This window comes from Myxine glutinosa, chromosome 6, assembly GCF_964187855.1.
Source record: "Myxine glutinosa chromosome 6, kmMyxGlut1.1, whole genome shotgun sequence".
In the NCBI taxonomy this organism is placed as follows: domain Eukaryota; kingdom Metazoa; phylum Chordata; class Myxini; order Myxiniformes; family Myxinidae; genus Myxine; species Myxine glutinosa.
In genome coordinates, this window is record NC_136266.1 from 4,612,826 (window position 1) to 4,636,548 (window position 23,723).

Below are 23,723 nucleotides of genomic sequence, written 5' to 3' on the forward strand. Positions count from 1 at the left end.
AGATAAGATGCAGCGTAAAGTGAACCGCGAGGAAAAAGAATCAGAGAGGCGAGCAAGTATGGAGCTGGAGTTCAACATAAATACTACAACCACTGTGTATAATATTAGTGACAGTGATGAAGAAGTAACTCTTGGACCTTCAACAAGCACACCAACAACCTCAAGAAGTCATCATCATTTAGTTAGACCTGGCACATCAGTTTTCATTCCACATGACATCCTGAAGAGGCCCAGTCTTGTTTCACTGGCAACAAGGATGAAGATGACACCAACCCAACAGGCTGCTTTCACAGAAGCTCTTATTGAAGAAACAGGAGGGGATGTAGCGAAGGTGTCAACATCATATGCTACAGCAGATAAATCAAGACGCAAAATTGGACAGCATATTGCTACTACCTGTAAGGACAAATGGATACCTCCGTAGCTTGCTACGTTGCACTGGGACTCAAAGCTGCTTCCATGCTTAACTAACCAAAACACTTTTGAAGAACGCCTGGCTGTGCTTTTGGGTTCTCAAACTGATATGAAGCTGCTGGGTGTTCCATCCTACAAGCCTGGAACAGACCGTAAATCTGGAGATATAATTGCTCAGCTGACTAATAACCTACTTAAATCATGGAACTGCCAAGAGAATGTTGTCAACTTGACATTTGACACAACTGCATCTAACACCGGCCACATCAGTGCAGCTTGTGTAACAATTCAACAACGGCTTAACAAAGCTCTTCTGTGGTCAGGCTGCAGACACCACATTGGTGAAGTCATTCTTACGCACATTTTTACTGATCTTAAAGTTGAAGCATCTAAGTCACCAGATATCTTCCTCTTCTCAAGGTTTCGCAAGAACTTTGAAATGTTTCCACACACATTCAATGAACCACTTTCACGATTTGATCCATCTCAACTAAATGAAGCAGCAACAAGTTTGACAAGTGACTGGCAAAATAATGTTCTCAGACTCTGTCACACCGAGCAATCTCTAAGACGTGATGATTATTTGGAATTTGTTGATCTGTGTACTGTATTCCTTGATGGTGAAGTAGCTGAACATCAAATAACCTTCAGGCGTCCTGGTGCACTGCATAAAGCCAGATGGATGGCGAAGCTCCTCTACTCAATCAAATTATGTCTCTTCGAAAAACAAATCGCTGATCTTCCAGCAGGTACAATTACCACAGAAAAACAAGTGCCAAAGATCAGAGAATTTGTCACGTTTGTCACTCTAGTATACAGCTCCTGGTGGATGACATGTACCTCTGTCACCGATGCCCCATGGAATGACCTGCAGCTCATCTCCAAACTGAAACAGTATGAAGCTGTCAATGCTGGAATCTCAAGAAGTGCCCTGAAAGCCTTCAAACGACATCTCTGGTACCTCACAGAAGAGATGGTTCCACTTGCCCTCTTCAGCTCAGTTGTTCCTCATGACCATCGCCGTGCTCTGGCAGACAGACTTCTGGAGGTTCAGCCAGATTTTCCAGTAACCAACCCACAAGGACGGTTTGGTACTGGGTTTGGAAAGCCCAGATTTCCTGATGACTTGACTGAGAAGACCACTCTGGCTGATTTTGTTGGACCAGATTCATGGTACCTATTTCATCATCTGAAGCTTGACTGGGCATTTCTAGTTACCGATGTTCAAGAATGGACTAACTCTGCAGCCTACCAGACATCATGGACTAATGTTGAAGCCTTGAATGTGGTGAATGACTCTGCAGAAAGGGGAGTTAAGCTTAGCTCTGACTTCCTTTCAGCAGCCAGAAGTGAAGACCACGACCAAAATGTGCTACAAGTTGTTGAGCACAACCGCAAGGAGAAACCGAATCTTCGAAAGCGAGCAGCTCAAGACTAAACTGTCAGAAATATCCATGAAAACTACAGTATCTTTGTTTTGTTTCTATTTTCATGTTCATCCATAGTCAGATGTACTCGTATTAAGATGATAAATGCTAAGATTGTGTATATATGATTCTACTGTAATAAAAATTATATCATTCTGGTATCTATAATACATATGAGTATACCAATAAAATCATGATTTTGACTATTTGTGTATAAGTGAATTATATCCCTATCCCTATGATGATTATATATTGCTACAGAGCACAATAATACCTTTCCAAAGAGCTATTGTATGTAGCAATCGGTCAATCCTTTCATTTTTATTTATGGGCCTCAAAACAGCTGCGTGTCAAATTTCTGACTCTGATACTACCGACTCAAAATCTAATTTGCTGTGGACCCAGAAGATGATATCAAAACCTTACCAAATTTTTCATAGGAACTTTATTTTATGACTGGAACAAAATAAAATTGGGGACAGATTGTTTTCTTGACATAGGGGCGTTTGATGCACCCTAATATATATATATATATATATATATATACACACACACACACACACACACACACACACACACACACACACACACACACACACACACACACACACACACACACAAACACACACATATAAAAATATACACACACACACACACACACAGTTGGACCCCGCTATTCACGGGGGATACGTTCCTGGAAAATCAGAGTTCAAGCTCCAGAGTTCAAGCTCGTTTGGCCTTCCGTGCTACCCTAAGGTATTCACCAAGGGTAGTCACACGACAATATCCGATATAAGCGAGCCGTTGGTCTGCATCTGTGTCACCATTTTTCTCATAGATGGCTGAACGGATCTTCGTCAAACTTTCAGAGGTTCATCATTGAGTGCTTGGGAGTGTTTCAGGGGAATTTTTGACAGTTATACACAAGTTCACATTCGCATAAACAAATACAAAACAATTACTAGACATTTGACCACAAATAATCAAACAATTCCAGAAGCGGTCAAAGTTGGTGGTAAGGCTTCTTCTTCTTCTTCTGAACGTCCTCAAACTTAACTCAGAAACGTGATCTTATGGTACATTCACCAGCATATATTCAACAAAAAGGTAAAATGATGATTTGGCATTTGTGATTGATTCTGATTTGGATGTAATTGCTTTTCCAATATATTTGCCCTCATTTCAAACATGTTAATGTTTCTTTGTCACTTGAGCAACGCCGGGTACTCCAGCTATAAACGCTTATGTACTTTACTCGGGGTACGAATACAAATACAACTTTGTCTGGGGGGTAAAATAGGCTATGTGCCCGCGGCCTCATGCAGAGGTGTGGGGGGGCCGGGAGAGGGGTGTAAATTTTCTATGTAAATGTGTACCATGTAGCGACACCTGGTGATGGTGGCAGAGGGTATTACAATTTCCTTTTTACCTGGGCAACACTGAGATTAAAGCACTCTTTGCACAGGTAAATTTTTCCTACTTCCCTTCCCCTCGTCCCCAAAACTGAGGGGCCTGACAACTCCCCCCCCCCCCACCCCCAAAAGATGTATATGTAGTTTATATATCCCCTCCCTCTCCCCTCACCTCTCTGTTCCACTCCCCCCATACTCCTCACTCCCCTCCCAACCCCCCCACCGGGTACTCCTGCTAGTGTGTGTGTGTGTGTGTGTGTGTATGTGTGTGTCTATGTATGTATGTATGTATGTATGTATGTATATATATATATGTATGTATGTATGTATGTATGTATGTATATATATATATATGAGTGCTTGGCGTATATACATACATACACACACACATATACATATATACTAGCTTGGCGTCGTTACTGAGGAACGGGCTTATTTTAGTTGAGGATAATGACTGTACAGGTAGTTGTTGCTGTGTTGCCATGATTTACACCAATCATAATACAAACAATTATTTTGCACAAATGTATTTGTTGTGTTTGTGATATTACATTTTTATAGGCAATTTAGGTTGAAGATTTAGGCTGAATGGTTTTTTTTCAAGAAAGAACCCCTCAGCACATACATAGGGGAGGGGTAGGTGCAGACTGGAAGTTTGGGATGATTACACCTCACTACCACATAATTCAAAACACCTCACCACCACGTAATTCAAAACACCTCACCACCACGTAATTAAAAACACCTCACCACCACGTAATTCAAAACACCTCACTACCACGTAATTCAAAACACCTCACCACCACGTAATTCAAAACACCTCACCACCACGTAATTCAAAACACCTCACCACCATGTAATTCAAAACACCTCACCACCAAGTAATTTAAAACACCTCACAGACATAAAACACGTAATAAAACACCTCACCACCACGAAATTAAAAACACCTCACCACCACGAAATTAAAAACACTTCACCACCACGAAATTGAAAACACCTCACAGCCATAAAACACGTAATAAAAACACCTCACAGCCATAAAACATGTAATAAAAACACCTCACAGCCATAAAACACATAATAAAAACACCTCACCACCACAAAATTAAAAACACCTCACAGCCATAAAACACGTAATAAAAACACCTCACAGCCATAAAACACGTAATAAAAACACCTCACCACCACAAAATTAAAAACACCTCACAGCCATAAAACACGTAATAAAAACACCTCAGCCATAAAACACGTAATAAAAACACCTCACAGCCATAAAACACGTAATAAAAACACCTCACAGCCATAAAACACGTAATAAAAACACCTCACCTCCACAAAATTGAAAACACCTCACCATCACGAAATTAAAAACACCTCACCACAAAGAAATTGAAAACACCTCACAGCCATAAAACACGTAATAAAAACACCTCACAACCACGAAATTAAAAACACCTCACCACCACAAAATTAAAAACACCTCAGCCATAAAACACGGAATAAAAACACCTCACAGCCATAAAACACGTAATAAAAACACCTCACAGCCATAAAACACGTAATAAAAACACCTCACAGCCATAAAACACGTAATAAAAACACCTCACAGCCATAAAACACGTAATAAAAACACCTCACCACCACAAAATTAAAAACACCTCACAGCCATAAAACACGTAATAAAAACACCTCACAGCCATAAAACACATTATAAAAACACCTCACCACCACAAAATTAAAAACACCTCACAGCCATAAAACACGTAATAAAAACACCTCACAGCCATAAAACACGTAATAAAAACACCTCACAGCCACGAAATTAAAAACACCTCACCACCACGTCATTTAAAAACACCTCACCACCAAGTAATTCAAAACACCTCACCACCACGTAATTCAAAACACCTCATCACCAACTAATTCAAAACACCTCACCACCACATAATTCAAAATACCTCACCACCACGTGATTTAAAAACACCTCACCACCACGTCATTTAAAAACACCTCACCACCACATAATTCAAAATACCTCACCACCACGTGATTCAAAACCACCACAACGTTATTAAAAACACTTCACAACCACGGAAACAAAAGTTTGAGGGAGTCGTTAAGTGACAACACAGACACTGCCCAGATGTGTAGATATATAGATAAATGACTGTACCCGAGTTGCCGTTTTGTCATGGTTTAAACCAATCATAATTCAAACAATTATTTTGCACAAATGTATTTGTAATATACGTGATATCACATTTTATAAACAATTGAAGTTGAAAACATAAGTTGGAAAAAATAATGTTTCCCAAAAAAAAAAAAAAAAATACCAGAAGTTTGGTACGATTTCACAAAAGTTTGAGAAAGTAGTTCAGTGACAACACAACACAGGACAGGACAGACGCTGCACAGATATATATACATATACAGACTTGGCATTTAATATGGAATATTTTTTTTGTGGGGGTGAACTTACTTTTCAAGATGACTTAGAACCAAAAGTTCATTGGAATTATGTTGAAATTATTCTAGATTTTGTTCATGTGACCTTTAAAAGAAACAAAAACCACATTTGACATTTTGAAGCAAATAAATTGATCCTTGAAAGTGATGTAAACTGATATCGAACTCAATTCACGGACAGTACTGTGTTAAACTTCTGTACGTTTTCCATACGTATCTCTTTATTTTGCACATTAGCCAAAAAAAATTTCAACAAAAACAAAAGCTAAATTACGACTGGGATTACGGACAGTACAATTACAGTTCAGTACTTCGTGTAACCCCCACGAGCATTCAGGGGAGCACGTACACGTCGAGGCATGCTGTTCACGAGATTTGCCAAGGTTTGGACAGGAATCGCTTGCCATGCAGTTACAATAGCCTGCTGCAATTCACACACAGAGGCAGGCTGCTGGTCCAAGTTGTCGTTGTGACGCGTTAATTCTGCCCACAAGTTCTCTATTGGATTCATATCCGGGGACATGGCAGGCCACTCCATATGCTCTACACCACGGTCAGCAAGAAAGTGTTGGATCATGCGAGCATGATGAGGCCATGCATTGTCATCTTGGAAGACAAAGTTTCCTCGAAATGCTGCACGAGCAAATGAAAGCAATGTTTCTTCCAGAATGGCCCTGTACTTGAACTAGTTCAGGTTTCCATTCAGAACAACCAGGTCAGTTTTTCCCCCTGCATGAAAAGCAGCCCAAACGGTCACCCCACCACCTCCAGCTTGGACTCTTGGCACTATACAATCTTCGTTGTGGGCTTCATGCACTTGTCTGCGCACTCAGACGCGGCCATCTTGACGATAGACCAGAAATATAGACTCGTCACTGAAGGTCACGTGATTCCAGTGTCCTGGCTGCCATTGAGGGTGCTCTCTGGCCCACTGCAATCGGCGCTGGCTGTGTTGTCTGGTCAGGCGTGGCTTTCTCAGGGGACGCCTGGCACGATAGCCTGCTTGAACCAGTCGTTGGTTGACTAGCCTTCTGGATACAGGCACATTTGTCAGTTGCTGCCACTCAGCCCTAAGCCGATTAGCTGACTTGGTACGGCCATTGCAGACTAACCGGTGCAGCTGGAGATCATCCCTCCTTGTGGTTCTGCGTGGACGTCCTGGCCTCGGTATTGGAGTAGGGATACCCCTCTGAGCATTTCGTTTCAGGATCTTTGACACCTGACCTTGAGTGATGCCATACTGCCGAGCACTAGCACGCTGTTTCATGCCAGAATTTCGTAAAGCCACCACTCCATGACAAACAGCATTGTCAAGTTGACGGACCATCTCCAGAGGAAGCGGCAATAACTTTTGTAGACGTGCAGCAGTTGTTTTCCACTAATACAGAACGCAACAACCCGTATATACCCGATTGTGAAGCCAATCGTCAAATGTACCTGTCCTTACATTTTGTCACGCCACCTGTGATATAATCCTGTTATTGACTTCTTGCTGCAAAAGACAATCAGTGACATGGTTCTTTCAACAAAGAAATCACCAAAGTGTAAAAGAAACTCACCAGATTGATAGACTGAGTTCAGAAAGTAAACCCAAGTCAAGAAAAAAAAAAATTCCATATTAAATGCCAAGTCTGTATGTATATCTATCTATCTATATATATATATATATATACAGTCATCCCTCGCTATATCACGGTTCACTTTTCGCGGCTTCGGTACATCGCAGGTTTTTCTCGCTAGTATATGTAAAATTATATTGCGGATTTTTCGCTATATCGTGGGATTTTGCGGTATAAATGTATTTTTATATACTATTATTTTAAATATTTTTGTGGTAAAATAAGCATTTTCTAGCCTAAAAAATTAAAAAACGTAAAGAAATAAGAAAAACACAGTAATTAAAACATATTACAAGAAATGAAATACTGTACATAGTGTACAGTAGAAGGGTAGACAAAGAGACAAAGAGTCGTGCGTATGGAAAACGCAGATGCGGCAGCTTCCACTTGCGCTAGTTACCCCCATAATGGGTAACTGTAATGCTCTTTCTGGCTGTGCAGTACATTCATCATCGTCATCACCTTCATCGTCATCAGTACTGCACAGCTAATTCATCATCATCTTCATCACGCAAGTTGTAGTATTGAAGAGCCGGGGCTCTTGCTTGATACGGACGAAATGACGGGCAAGACACAAACTCGTCCGAGAAGATATTTATTCTCAAAACCAACTCGGGAACACTGAAAAGCCCGTTTATCGGGCTGCATTATAAAGCACAACCAGAAACCGAAAGCCACGCCTCTCAAGCGTGGCGTGCTTCGGTGGTCACGTGATCAACAGGTGTAGCTGATTATACCCGCAAAGCGCGGCACGCTTTAGCGGTCACGTGACCAGCCACTCTCGCGCCGGGGATCCCCGCCGGTGACGTCACCGGCTGGAGCAAGTAGATTCTGATGCTGGTCTTGCTTGGGGGACCCATGGGTAGCTACAGTATCTTCAATGGTGAGTACCCATTAGAATTTTATATGTTGTTAAAATTACATATGTTTAAGAGTGTAAAAAGTGTTTAAGAGTATAGGAAGTGTTTATAAGAGTATGGGAAAGGTTAATAAGAGTGTGGGGAGGGTCATAAAGCTTTAAAATATATATAAATAATAAAATAAAAATATGGTCGCTACTTCGCGGATTTTCGTCTATCGCGGGGGGTTCTGGAACGTAACCCCCGCGATAAACGAGGGATCACTGTATATCTATCTATCTATATATATATATATATATATATATATATATATATATATATATATATATGAAACAACCCTCTTGAAGAAGTTCAGTCATTCAAGCTCCTGGGTCTCACTGTCAGCCATTATCTTTCTTTGGCAAACCACATTTCAAAGTTACCCTTCAAAGCCAGATGCCGACAGGGTATCCTCCATCATATAAAAAGTCCTTCCTTGGCATACCTGAACTTCTATCCACCTTCAAGGCCTTCATTCACGACTTGATGGAGTAATTCTCCCTCTGGGCCCCTGCCTCACGCCTTGCTCATCTTGATGCTGTGGAAACCAAGGCCTTCAAGATTATTGGAATCTCCTGCGATGAAGCTGAGTCTATGGGTCTATCACTTCGCCATCGCACACAGGTCGGTGGTCTCTCTGTCTTCTACTGCCTCCTTTCTGGTCTTGAACCCTCTGCTCTTTCCATGCTTTGTCCCTGTCCCTCTCCCCTCCAGGTTTCTGCAGGGCACACACGGTCCACCATCAACCTCCTTCTGGTCAAACTCCCAAAATCTAGGATCACTGCTCAGCTCCACTCATTCATTCCTCTTTTTTCCCTCCAGTGGAATCAACTTCCACATGCTCTTCAATCTCATTCTTCCCTCAAGGTGTTCAAGACAGCTGTTCACCACCATCGCAGATCATCGTCCATCCACAGACATGATCTTTTCTACCCTCGTCAACCCTCCCCAAGTCCATCTCCTTCCAAGTTTACAGTTTTTTCTTCCACTTTTTTGATTGAGAGTTTGGTTCTGTATCCATCTTGTTCACCCTATGTGTCCTCCCCTACCCTTCATTCATCCCCCATTTGTCCAAGTTTTCTCTTTCTGCTGTTCCTTTTGATTGGTTATGTATTGATCCATTCTGTGTCCTGGCTCTTCTACGAGCCTCACAATTGTATCCAAAAATAAAAAGGTCCAATATGATCAAAGGCAAAGTGATTGCAGCAAAGTCTTCCTCTATGGTCTTCCATTCCCATTTGGAATTTTAAAAAAATCAATATTGCTCATCTGTTATATACCACATGTTCTTTCAGATCTTGCTTGAATGTTTGTCAAATGTGTCAGCTAACCCCTTCATTCAGATGGATAACTGTTGCCATTTGCTCTTCTGCATTAGTCAAAACTCCTTTGTCTTCTGTCATTTTACTCCTCCATGAGTCTCAGTTTTAAAGTGGCCAAATTAAAAAAGGGAGCAGGCACTACATTTTTCTGCAGTTGTGGTAAGCAGGTAATTGTTTCAAAATGAGTATGGGTCCATAGGCCACGTCTCAGCAATGTTGGGGTTTTAAAGGTTTATTGTGCAAAAACAACATTATATTTTAATCTTATCAATATCAAACCCTTTGTTCTAAAAGATCATACTGTATGCATCACACCACATTCTACTCCCACCAGAAATGTACTTGTAGTAGGGCCGCATGGCTGTAGCGGGTGCTGCTGGAAGATAATGATGGGTTATCATTTCACATTGACACCTTACCTGAGCACCTCTGAAGTGCGATTGGAGTCCAAGGGGTGCGAGTGCTTGGTGTGCAGCAGCTCATCGAGCTGCGCAGAAGGTACATGCAAGTGCAATGACGCCTGGTGGAAGGAAGGAAGATACCAAAGGTAGAATATGAAGGGTGATGATTATAGCTATGGAGGAGAAAGTGTAAATGTATTTTTAAAAACCCAAGTAATAGCAGCACCTTAAGAAAGAGGGGACACTGAGATTGAGCTTGGGGCCTGGGAGCCCAGAACCAAGAGGGTAAAGGTCCAGCTGGCGCCGTGGACACGAAGTATCCCAGTGCAAGCGGCTGCTGTTGGATGCTGCGGACCTCCTCGTGCGATTCGGTGGACATCAGCCTCTCGCTGCCCGGATGCTGTTGGTAAGGGGGACGGACGCAAATGCAGCAACCACATCACTCAAACGCAGTTTAACACGACTCTTGGCCAAATTGAGAAGTTTTTTTTACATCTGCAGGTACTTACAACACTGTTCAACAATCAATATATTGGAGAGTCAGAAACAGGGTCGATTACTATTTCTTCGCTGTTCCTTTACATATGCACTTCCTGGATATTTGCCTTTGGTCATGGGAAGAACATTGTTTGCAATTCATAGACCCAAGATTATCCCAAGACCCACCCACAATCACACCATGGACAATGTCGTCTGATAATCGTAGATTTGTAGATTTCCTTGGATGTTGACTCCTTGCAACATATCATGTATTGCGTGCAACATTATGAGTTCAAGCAACAAGTTGAAGAGCTGGGGCGATATCACAAATATCCTGAACTGTCGTACTGAATCAGTCAGATCTCCATTCACTGCTACTACCCTCTTTGACTTGCTGTAGAATGCCTGAAGAACATTAGTGATTTTAATAGGGAAGCCAAATAATTTAAGTACACTACATAAGCCATTTTGCCACAGAGTCAAACGCTTTTTCAAAGTCTATATAACAGCAATATACATCCTTGTTCATTTCCAGGTATATTTCTCTTATTTGTCTATGTGTGAATAATTGATCAACTGTTGATCTTTCTGGGCGAAATCCAGCTTGCGCTTCGTCAAGTATTTCTTCTAATTTATTCAACATTGTAATTTGAATAATACTTGTGAAGATTTTTCCCTGCGTGACTCAGCAAGCCGACGTCTCTAGTTCTCACAGTTTAACTTGTCCTAAATTTTGTATATGGGGGTAATGATGGCTTTATCCCAGCCATCTGGGAATACTTCACTCTTCCAGACCAACTTGCACAAATGGTAGATTGTGTCAATACCTATTTCACTGGAAGGTTTCGGTTCCTCAGCTGTGATGTGATCGTAGCCAGGTGCTTTTCCTTCAGATGGCCTCCTTATTGCACTGGCAACCTCTTCTCGAAGAATTTCTGGTTCCTCGTCTGTACTCAGCATTTGTGGAATGTTATTTATCGTCTCTTCATTTACAAAGTTTGTTTATTGTACAAGTCTTCATAGTTTTCCTTCCAGCGGTTTTTTAACGCAACTGAAGCAGCCTAATACATACATCACCTTGTACACTGTAATAAGACGACGTTGAGTCGCAGTTTAGGAGATGGAGGCATTATTCATGCCTGATGTTTTTGTCAATTATGACGTCCTTAAAAACAGGAGGTTTCCGGTATGGAATGATTTTCAATTTTGCTTGACTGCCAGGGAGGCAGACAGAGGAAAAACATTATCTTACTCCTCTATGCGCATGTGCGATCACATCAAATTCAGAGCCAAAGTACGGTAAGATGAAAGACTTGCCTTTCAGAGCCAAAGTACGGTATTCACGTTACGATTCATGTTCAAAATATGACTTTCAATTTAAATAACCTGTTCCTCGACCATAAACTGACTGTCATAAACTGAAAAGACAGACATGAACCAATTGCTCAACCTTGCTTTTCGCTTTGCGTGCGAGGGGTAACAAACCTTTTCAAGTAGTTAGGTCCCTCAAACTTTTGTGACTTACCATCAGCCCCAATTTATCTTTGGGAAAGCACATCAAAATGGCCTCCTACGCCAGCCACCAACTGGGCGTCCCCCATTGTGTCATGCGTTGCCTTCACAAATCCGAACTTCCAACGACGACGTAGTCGGTGTTCATTCTTATTCAATGGAGTACTGCTATCCCCTTTGGGCTGGAGCCCCAGCCTTACACCTTCCACCTCTTGATGCTGTGGAAACCAAGGCCCTAAACATGATTGGACCCTCCTGCAATGAATCCAAATCTCTGGGCCTGTTATTCTCACATTGCAGACAGGTCAGTGGCCTCTGTCTTTTCCACCTCATTTGTGGTCTTGCACCCTCTCTGCACATTCCATGTCCCTCCCCTCTACCCTAATCCCCCCCCCCCCCCCATCCTATCCTTTCCATCCACTCAACATTCGTTTTTGCTCCATTTGTTTAATTCCTATTTTTCCCTTCCTCGTCTTGCTGTGTTTGAGTTTGTAACCCCATTACTTACCCCTGTGTCCTCTTCAGCCTCCCCTCGCTCTCATTCTCCACCTCTCCCATTCTTCCACCAAGTGTTCCTTTGTTGTGTCCCTCTACCCTGCTGTTGGTGTGTTTCCCCACTTTTCCTGTGTTCTTTATCTTCTGTTCTGTTGTGTTGTAGCTCTTACATGAGCCTTAACATTGATTACAAGTCCAAGAAAATACAAATGGATTATTAAATTACAAAACCAAGCATTGTCGAGCACATGTTTACATGCCTCACAGCCTCATACAAGAGCAAAGAGCCAGATTATCACTTATTTATAATTAGCTACAAATGCCTCGAATTGCTATTCAAAATAAACTTTTAAAACTGCACTATTCAATGGCTGTTATGCTACAAGCAGGGGTTTACATTTTAAATACAATTTCCCACATGTATTTGTTGACTATTGATGATAATTCTGATAATCAAATGACTTTTTAGTATTCAAATTGAAGTACAGTGCCATATTTTCTTTAAAACAAACAAAATAACCAGCCCAAACAACCTGAGTCGTCGATGGGAATTGCTGAATGCATCACTGAGAAGTTGAATTATTAGAGATTTCATTGTAAAAACATTTCAGCACTAAAGTACAGAGTGAACTTGGATGGCTCAACCTTCCATCACAAGGACTCTATCATCTAACAGCGAGCTAGCCAGGACTGTGAATGATTTTCAATAAGGCCAGAGCAAACGGTATTGATTTATATTTCATTAATAATTGCAGAAACAAAAAGCCTGCTTGGCTGAGTAACTCCCACAATGGCAGAATTAACTGTTACATTGTGAATGAGAAAAGGAGGACAACATCCGGCCACCAGCGATGGGCACAACACATACCTTTCCAGTGCCATGGGAGTAGGGGAAGTGAGAGTCGACTTGTCCCCCCGCTGGAGAGCCGGGTGATGGAACGGGAGAACCAGCGAGTGAGGGCAGCACAAGATCTGGATCAACACCCAGCTCCAGAAAGATGTCCATTCCGTCTAAGAGCAGATGCCACAAAACACCGTTTAGGTTTTGGCATACACGACGGGTTGATGCTGTTTGCATTATCGGTGGTAATCGATGTACATTGTGTCATACCAGGAGTAAGACCATCGAGGACCTCATTGTTGCAGGGGGCCGTGGTGACCTGTGTGGTAGCTGAGGTCGGAAAGACCAAAATGTGAGTGCAAGAGGCATCTTGTGGCGTACTCAGTTGAGATGTCTGCAGATTCAGAGTGGTGCTTCGACCAAACACCGAGCCAGTAGACACCGAATCTGTGTCACATGGGGGATAGCATTACTCATTAATGTGTGAATGAGCAATCAGTGGGTTCACAAAGACAATTTGACACAGGAGGATAGTAACATTTGTGTTATCCTGTAATTTGCGTGTTGCAGCATGCACAAAAAAGGCAGATTCCCATCTTTGTTTACATAAAATTACTTAAAACAGAGATAATCATTCAGTTTGAGCCAAAGGGATTGCATTAATCTTTGAATTTTAGTAAATGACACATTTTCATAACCCACATGTGCACACACAATAATGTGTCTGTGTATATCATATACAGTTTATACAGTCGTGGCCAAAAACATTGGCACCCTTGCACTTTTTTCAAATAACTCACAATTTTCTCCAAAATAAGTTGAAATTGACAAAAGTATTTGGTCTCCACAATTCTTTATTTCACTGTTAATATTAATGTCGTGGAAATCAATCAGGTCCACAACTTTGTCCCATAGGTTTGTTTAATCACAATTAGATCTCTGGCATCATCCTGTAAAAATACAATCATGCAATAGATATCAGGATCTTGGTATCATACAGAAAGGACCGATAATAATAGTCAAAGCAAGCGAGTCTAGCATATAGGTGCGGGTACGTACCATTCAAGACTACAGGACTACATGTCATAGTAAATGTCACAGGCGTGGCTCCGCGTCGCGGACGTCCCAGGTCTTATAGACGCCCCTCAGTGGCTTAAGCGAGTATCACTCCTGGGTTCAACTTTGGTATAATTTCACTACAATTACAGAACCTTTGTTTTTGATTCAGAACTTAATATATCCTTTTAAATCAGAATATAAAAAGAAATGGCAATGACAAAATTATTGACACCCTAGACTTAATATTTGGTAGCACTCAGTATAGTGAGGCCTTTGGACAAAATAACTGCAGTCAAGCGCTTCCTGTAGCCACGAATGAGCTTCCTACACCTCTACTGGCAGTTTGTCCCACTCTTGTTATGCAAACTGCTCCAGTTCTCCCAGATTTGAAGGGTGCCTTCTCCCAACTGCTGTTTTCAGATCTCCCCACAGGTGTTCAATGACATTTAGATCTGGACCCATTGCTGGTCACTTCAGAACAGTCCAGCGTTTTGTGTTGAACCATTCCTGGGTGCTTTTTGAAATGTGTTTGGGGTCATTGTCCTGCTGCAACACCCATGACCTTCGACAGAGACCCAACGTTCTGACACTGGGTTGAACATTGCGCTCCAAAATGCTTTGGTAATCTCCTGATTTCATGATGCCATGCACACATTCAAGGCACTCAGTGCCAGAATCAGCAGAGCAACTCCAAAACATCACTGAACCTCCTCCATGTTTGACTCTCGGGAAGGTGGTCTTTTCTTTGGAGGCTTCATTTTGTTTTCCGTAAACATAGAGATGATGTGCTTTACCAAAAAGCTCTAATTTGGTCTCATCTGTCCACAGGACATTCTCCCAGAAGGATTTTGGCTTGTTCAGGTGTGCCTTGGAAAACTCCAGTCGTGCTTTCTTAGCAGTGGGGTCCTTCTGGGTCTCCTACCTTAGAACCCCCTTTCATTGAGTTGGTGACGGATGGTTCGAGTTGAAACTGTCGTACCTTGTGTCTGAAGGTCAGCTTGAATCGGTTTAGTTTTCTCTTGCGGCCAAGTCTAGGGAGGTTGGCTACAGTGCCATCGGCCTTAAACTTCCTGATAACATTGCGTACGGTGGACACAGGAACATCAACGCCTCTGGAGATGGACTTGTAGCCTTGAGATTGTCCATGCTTGGCGACAATATTGTGTCTGACCTCCTCGGACAATTCTCTGGTTTTCTTTCTTTTCTCCTGCTTGAAATCACCTGCTTGAAATCTAATCATTTCTAACAACTTCTAAAAGGTGCCAATAATATTGTCTGGGCCATTTTAGCATTTATGTGTGGAATAAGCTCAGGTTTAGTAATTCTTTCAACTTATTTTGTTTTGTTCCACTGCAAACCAAAGAAATACATACGTGGATACCAATTTTTTGGGGGAATTTCAACAATTTTCTGGAAGAAATGGTGCATTATTTGAAAAAAGTACAAGGGTGCCAACATTTAGTAGTTCATCATAAAGCACATCATCTCTGACAGTAGTTCTGGACTACCCTATCCAACGGAGACGGATAACCCCCGAGCTGACAGCTTTAGTGAATGCAGAAGTGGAGAAGGCGATGGAGGAGATGGCGTCCCGGAAACGCAAGTGTGGCAGCTGTGGACAGTACAGCGACGAGCAGCGTGCACAGAGTGCCCAGGTAGCCATTGAGATCGGACCCCAGTAGGCAGCAAGCCAGATGACCACTGAGCTTGGAAGACATGTCAATGAAAGCACATTGCGGGACTTCAAGAATAAGTACCAGCACCAACTAAAGAGCCAAGGTGTTGACATGATGGAAAAGCTTCCGCAGAAAATGCGACATAGGCCCTTTCTTCTTGACAGAAACTTACACGTGATGGTTCAAGAGTACTTCCGTGGCATACGAATTGCAGCGGGCATCGTCAATTGTCTGAACGTCATAGCAGCAGGATAGGCTATCCTCATGAGTGAAAACTAGGCAAAATTGAAGGAGTTCAGTGGGGCACCTTGAGCAGACCAATGCCTGGGTAGACTTGTTCTTGTTAAGGATTAACTACGTGTGGAGGAAGGCAACTAAAGCAGCCTGGAAGCTTCCCACCGACTATGAAGTTGTGAAAATCAAGTTCCTGGGAACCATTGCAGAAATCATCATAGAACATTACATTCCAGATGAGCTCGGCATGAACTGGGACCGTGTTACCTGCGTGCCTTGTTTGTCCGTCTCTAACTACCTTCTCCCTCTCCCCTGCTATTAGTGTTTCCCCTGTCTCCTGCTTTTCCCTTTCTTGTGTTTTTGTCATGGATCTGTTCTTCCATTAGCCTAGACCATGTATTTCAAAATAAATAAACTTTAAAAAGTAATAAAAAATACTTTGTAAAATGGTTTCAGACTTTGAGATACAAAAGACTTTTAAAAATGTACGTGCTACCTTCTTGGTTGACGTTTGCCATTTAAAAGGTTAAGAGCATGGACAATCCCCATTGGTTGGCATCCATGGGTGTGGGGAGGACGAAAATTCCTCATTAAGAAATGGCCCACCGAGTGCGGTGAGAAAGGCGGTGCCATTGTTATGACGTCACTGGTACCCAGCGTCGCTGGTACACTTCCTCCAAGCTCAGTGGCTGTTTATCTCATGTAATCGATGGAAAAATACACCGTCCACGGGTGCCATTAGGTTTGGAAACCCGAGGAACACTGGATTTCTACCAAATCAAGTGCACAAATAAAAGGTTCTTTTTCCATATTTTTTGTACAGAGTCAAGGCTGGTGGAACAGGGAGATCACAGAATGGATCATGATGCAACATAACAAAATGAACAGCGGGAGAAGGGTGAAACGTCAACAGCAGGGTCGACGGAGAAAATAGATGGAGATGGATAAACAAGAGATGCAGGTAATGATGAGGGCTGGGTGAGAATGCAAAGGGTGGACAAGACGGATACATAAGCATAATTTGGCGGTGGGGTGGTGGTTTAACAGGTGTAGCAAACATCATGGCTTTGGATCGGTGATGATTTCAGGTGGTGATGAACAGCTGTCTTGAAGACCAGGAGGGAAGAATGAGATTGAAGAGTGTGGAAGTTAATTCCACAGGCAGGAAAAGAGGAGCAATGAGTGGAGGTGAGCAGTGGTCCTGGATTTTGGGAGTTTCACACAGAGGGGATTGCTGATGGATGCGTGTGACCTGCAGATACCTGGGGGTTGGGAGTGGGGAGAGTAGGGCGGGGGAGGGGGAAGGAGGGGACAGAGCACAGAGAGGCAAGAGGGTGCAAGACCATCCAAAACCTTGATCTTTTCTACCCCCGCTAATTTCACCCAAAATCCATTTTTTGAAATACCAACTTATTTCCTGGAAGTCCTTGGTGTCTCTGTGTTTTATACTTCTCCCACCCCCCCACCCCCTCCCCATGCCGCCTCCCCCCAAGCCCTCTCCCTCCCACACATCTCCCGATGTCCCTGCTCTCAAATGTTGTGTTTGTGTGCTTCCCCTTCTCTCTCCATCTTGTCTACCGCTCCCCTTTTTATATACTTTGTTTGTTTGTTTTATTTGCTTGTGTGATAAATGTTAGCTCTTTCACGAGCCTCGATTCTGTATACAAAAATAAATAAATAAATAAAAAGACCAGAAAGGAGGCAGAAGAAGATAGAGAGATCACCGACCTGTTGTCATAAGGCCCATCTACTCAGCTTTGTCGCAGGAGATTCCAATGATATTGAAGGCCTCTGTTTCCACGGCGTCATTGATAACACAAAACGGAATTTATTTTTCGAGACGGAATGTAGGGGGTTTTTTTTTTGAGATGGAAAATCGCTGGCTCTGGACTTGTGTAAAATTAATAACATAGGTCAAGCTGGTTTTTAACCAGTATAAAGTGCATGTGTAAATGAGGTCAAAAGTAACCCAAACGCATGAATTGAGTGTGCTCCCACAGTCAATTAAACATGTGACAAAAATTAAAATGTCCAGAAGAACAAACGAAGGGTAGAATGACGACCAACATAAATACATCAAGATAATAAGAACGAGATTTTTTTTTTTTCATAAATTGAAAAGTTGCATAAAATGCATCGAGCAGGGCCATGCATGCGTTCCGAGAGACAAAGTAAGTTTTAGTCTCTAAGGTTTACTCATTAAAAACTTTAAAGCCCTTGGTTAACGACCAGAACCACAAAATTCCCAACAGAAACCTTATTTATTATGTGGTATCAGCAAAGTCGTTGTTGCTACGTTGAACTCATCAGGTGATGCCAAATGCCTTTCTAATATGTAGTCATCTCACCACAAGTGGATTCTCTATTTGTTTGCACCTCCATGTTCAACTCAACATTAAGAGATTTTAAAGCAAAAAGGGAAATCTTTCACTTGGAAGACATTTCTCATGTACAGCAAGCACACTTGGACAGAGGCGATGCAACAGAGCGATGCCATTAACACGTTATTTGAAATATTCGGTGCACTAAATCATCGACACGTCGGAGAGACCTACCTGGCATGATAAAAAATGAACCTTGAGGCTCGATGGCGACGAGGCAGGCACTGAGAATGACGGGCGAGTCCGCGGCAGATATCCCGCACAACTGACGGCAAGTTTCCTTCAGACGCAAACTCAAAGATTGTAGGGATCGCCGGCCGAGCAACATGCTCCAATCTGACGAGAAACAGACGGTAAAGCAAGTAGCAAAGCAACCCATGAGGAATTCAAAGGGTACAGAAAAACAATTGGAAGGTTGAAGAGTGTGAGGGGATGGGGAACGGGTATGGGGGAGAGGAAATCTGCCGGAGTAGAGTTAATGTAATGCTCACCCCTTAGCTCCCCATGGCCCATGCGTCCCAAACGACCAATCACCACACGCCAAGGTATGGATGTGAGCTGCATCAGGCCAAGGCACCACTCCCAGAGCTTGTTGAGGCCGAGGCGGCGAGCCGGTACCCTCCCCCGCCGAGATCTGCACACCACATAACACCAACCAATGTAACAGAAAAAAAACAAAGAAGGACGCGAATGAAACAGCACATCCTTATACCACCCTGGGATGCCACAAGTGGAGAACTGCGCTATTAAATGCAAAACCGAAACGACCATTTTCATGGGTCCATAAGCAAATCATCTGAACATAGACTGCATGACCGGAGTATTTCGATTTGGGAAATATATCATACGTTCTTAATCCACCTTTAATTAAACCATTTCGTTCAATTCAGACACCTTTAACCTTGCACGATACCTTACCTTGTATTAACCGTGAGAGTTTGTCACGACATGAAACGGTCGGTGCAAATCTAACGAATCCCGCTGGAACACAAGCCTCGAGTTTTGTAGAAAATAAATAAATAAATTCACAACAATGAATGGAATACAAAATGAAAATCACTCTGGTGATCATGCAGTTTAATGTTCCTATGGTTTTGTATATGAGAATAGGTACCCACAATGCCGGGTCCCTCTTCCCACTCACTCCTCCCCCGTCCGACCCCACGCTCCCTCCGTATCCCCACCCCATCTCCCTACCCCCCATCCGGACTCCCACCCGAACCCTTCCCCTCCCTCCTCCAACCCCATCCCCTTCCTCCACTTCCTCCAACTCCACCCCCCCTGGATTCCCACCCCTTACCTGCGACAAGTGGTGGTTCGTATGTTTATAAGTTATGAATTGTGAGGAAATGACTGTTTAAACCCTTAGTAAGGTGTATCGTGGTAAAAAATGTCACCAGATAAAGTTTCGTTGTGATTAACCTTGGGAGCTCAGAGAAGTAGCATCACAAACAAACAAACAATGTCACGTTCACTTTAATATTGAAGATAACATCGCTCCAAGCTCCGAATGAAATGAAATAACATCCTAAATAAAAGCAGATCGCACAAAAAGGTGAAACAAAAATAATTAGGGGAACTTGAGGGGAATAATTTGTGTTTGGTAGGGGGAATTGAGGGTAAAGGGGGAGTTTAGACTTGCATTTGGTAGGGGTACTTGAGGGGAACCTTTGGGGATGGTCCTGTCAGCCGGCATTAGTGCAGGATTGAACGAAATTGGGTACGTTAAAACAGCACGTTCAAACAAGACAGCAATACCACCTGTCGCTTTCAAACAGCACGTTCCATTTTAAAAGAGATTATAACATGAGCTTCCCTTGAGGGACGCGACTCAAATTGCGGCTGCCACCTTGTACTCGCTCTGAAACTGCAACTCTCCGAGGCGAGGAATACATTTTAAACTTTTGGCAGATTTAAATGCAACAACAAACACATGTTTACAGTGCATTCAGAAAGTATTCAGACCCCTTCACTTTTTTCACATTTTGTTATGTTGCAGCCTTATGCTGAAATCGTTCAAATTCATTTTTTCCCTCATCAATCCACACTCAATACCCCATAATGACAAAGAGAAAACATGATTTTAGAAAGTTTTGCAAATTTATTAAAAAGAAAAAACTGAAATATCACATTTACATAAGTAGTGGGGCGGCTTAGCCCAAATATTCAAAAGAATTGTGCATTTTGTGAGGAAAGCACCAAATTTGGCACACTAGTAGACTATCATATTATGAAAAGATCTGGATATTGGGCCATCTCAGATTCAGAGATTTGATTTTTGCAAGATTTGCAGATTTTGCAAGCTGAGATTGCAACGCCAGGGACGGCCGACTCCTTCCTACGAGCTGCCCACGTCACCCGCACAAGAAGAGCTCATCAAATCACTGCAGCGGCACTGCACATCCTGCAACACCGTGCGTATGAACGCCACTGTATGACATATGCTGATGATGCAGAAGACCTGCCTGAGTTCGAAGACTGGTGTCACCAGAGAGGAGAAGACATTCCCAACTTTCAGTACTGGGCAACTGTGCTGGAACTAGAGATGTTGGTACTGGTCTACGTGCGTTCTCTGCGGCAGGCTTCATTCACGATGTACCTTGATGCCCTGACGGAACTGGTCCCATGGTTCCATGCCTTAGACCACACACACTATGCCAGGTGGGTCCCTGTTCACCTGAGGGACACGGTTGCACTCCCAATGAAGCACCCAGATGTAGCCAGAGAATTCAGGGCTGGCAACTTCACTGTACAGAAGACGAAGAAGGTGTTCTCTTCGATCCCAATCGAATCGAAATCTTGCAAAAATCAAATCTCTGAATCTGAGATGGCCCAATATCCAGATCTTTTCATAATATGATAGTCTACTAGTGTGCCAAATTTGGTGCTTGTATCACAAAATGCACAACAGGTTTGCTATGCTGCTACACTAAAGTATTCAGACCCTTTGCTGTGACACTTGAAATTTAGCTCAGGTGCCTCCCATTTCTCTTGATCATATTTTACATGTTTCTACACCTTGACTGGAGTCCACCTGTGGTAAATTCAATTGATTGGACATGATTTGGAAGGGCACACACCTGTCTATATAAGGTCTCACAGCTGACAATGCATATCAGAGCAAAAACCAAGCCATGAGGTCGAAGGAACTGCCTGCAGAGCTCAGAGACAGGATTGTGTCGAGGCACAGATATGGGGAAGCCCACAAAAAAATCTCTGCTGCATTGAAGGTTCCCAAGAGCACAGTGGCCTCCATCTATCTATAATTCCAGTAATCTCTGTGTGTTTGTTTGTTTGTACGTTTGTACGTTTGTTTGTCTGTGACCGCTGTTTCTCGACAACCACGGGTCCGATATACTTTAAACTTGCCAGGTATATTGCTGGGGACCCGAGGATGTGCCTTTTCAAGGTTTCATATTAATCGGACAATTACTTACCGAGCTATGTCCAAAAAACGATTCAACCAATCAGAGAGCAGCGAGCTATCGCGTGTGCCGAACGTGGCGGACACACTCTGCCTCGGATGGCACATTTGAGAGCGTATTCATTTATTTCCCGTCGGCAAACTATGTTGGCGCTATGTTGGCGTTAAACTATGTTTTAAAACTAATTAAAACCCCGGGGGGATTGTCACTGTACTCGCAAGCCGTTCGCCGTTCGCTTTGGCGTTGCGAATGGACCAAAACATTTCATGCACCAAACCATTTCATGTAAAGCGTTCGCCGTTCGCTTTGGCGTTGCGAATGGACCAAAACATTTCATGGACCAAACCATTTCATGTAAATAGAGGGGGGGGATATAATTTTAGATATAGATATAGTACGGGCATGCCCTAGTAATTCATAAATGGAGGAAGTTTGGAACAACCAGGACTCTTCCTAGAGCTGGCCGTCTGGCCAAACTGAGCAACCGACGAAAGCCCGCTTGGAGTTTGCAAAAAAGCACCTAAAGGACTCTCAGACTGTGAGAAACAAGTTTATGTGGGGGTTTCATGTGTCTTTCACTGAGGAGAGGCTTCCGTCTGGCCACTCTGCCATAAAGCCCAGAACGGTGGAGTGTTGCAGTGATGGTTGTCCTTCTGGAAGTTTCTTCCATCTCCACACAGGATCTCTGGAGCTCAGCCAGAGTGACCATCGGGTTCTTGGTCACCTCTCTTACCAACACCCTTCTCCCCCGATTGCTCAGTTTGGCCGGGCGGCCAGCTCGAGGAAGAGTCCTGGTTGTTCCAAACTTCTTCCATTTAAGAATTATGGAGGCCACTGTGCTCTTGGGAACCTTCAACGCAGCAGAATTTTTTTTGTAGGCTTCCCCAGATCTGTGCCTCGACACAATCCTGTCTCTGAGCTCTGCACGCAGTTCCTTCGACCTCATGGCTTGGTTTTTGCTCTGATATGCATTGTCAGCTGTGAGACCTTATATAGACAGGTGTGTGCCCTTCCAAATCATGTCCAATCAATTGAATTTACCACAGGTGGACTCCAGTCAAGGCGCAGAAACATCTCAAAGATGATCAAGAGAAATGGGAGGCACCTGAGCTAAATTTCAAGTGTCATAGCAAAGGGTCTGAATACTTATGTCAATGTGATATTTAAGTTTTTTCTTTTTAATAAATTTGCAAAACTTTCTAAAATCCTGTTTTCTCTTTGTCATTATGGGGTATTGAGTGTAGATTGATGAGGGAAAAAATGAATTTAAACGATTTCAGCATAAGGCTGCAACATAACAAAATGTGAAAAAAGTGAAGGGGTCTGAATACTTTGTGAATGCACTGTATATTTGTACTTTGTTTACTTTAACACCTTCACATTGTCTTGAAGGTAAATTTAAATTTGATTTTCAAGAGACGACAAAAAAGTCAATTAAACTGCTTGTGACTATTGCCATGGCTTACAAACATCGGCTGATAAGGAACGGCTGGCTAGGCAAATGATTCGCAATGTATGCAGCGATTTGTAGGTATGAAGATGAGCGATCAATACAGCGATTCATAGGTATGAAGCTCTATCGTACAAAAACCGTTACAACCCGTTTCAAGGCAGGGCATTTTTGATTAGGCCAAAACAACATGACAGATTAAGACCC

At 42.8% G+C, this 23,723-nt stretch overlaps 1 protein-coding gene across 4 annotated transcripts in view; it reads right to left on the reverse strand.

Annotated features, from left to right (window-relative positions):
• LOC137429121 (mediator of RNA polymerase II transcription subunit 13-like) overlaps positions 1-23,723 on the reverse strand; it is a 302,240-nt gene that overhangs the window by 11,868 nt on the left and 266,649 nt on the right. For all 4 annotated transcript variants that reach the window (XM_078779570.1, XM_078779572.1, XM_078779571.1 and 1 more), the window contains 6 exons: positions 19,133-19,275; positions 18,816-18,977; positions 13,562-13,738; positions 13,319-13,461; positions 10,190-10,363; positions 9,982-10,082 (listed from right to left, as the gene is read on the reverse strand). In XM_078779570.1, coding sequence (XP_078635696.1) covers positions 9,982-10,082; positions 10,190-10,363; positions 13,319-13,461; positions 13,562-13,738; positions 18,816-18,977; positions 19,133-19,275 — 900 coding nt within the window. The remainder of the gene's footprint in view (positions 1-9,981; positions 10,083-10,189; positions 10,364-13,318; positions 13,462-13,561; positions 13,739-18,815; positions 18,978-19,132; positions 19,276-23,723) is intronic.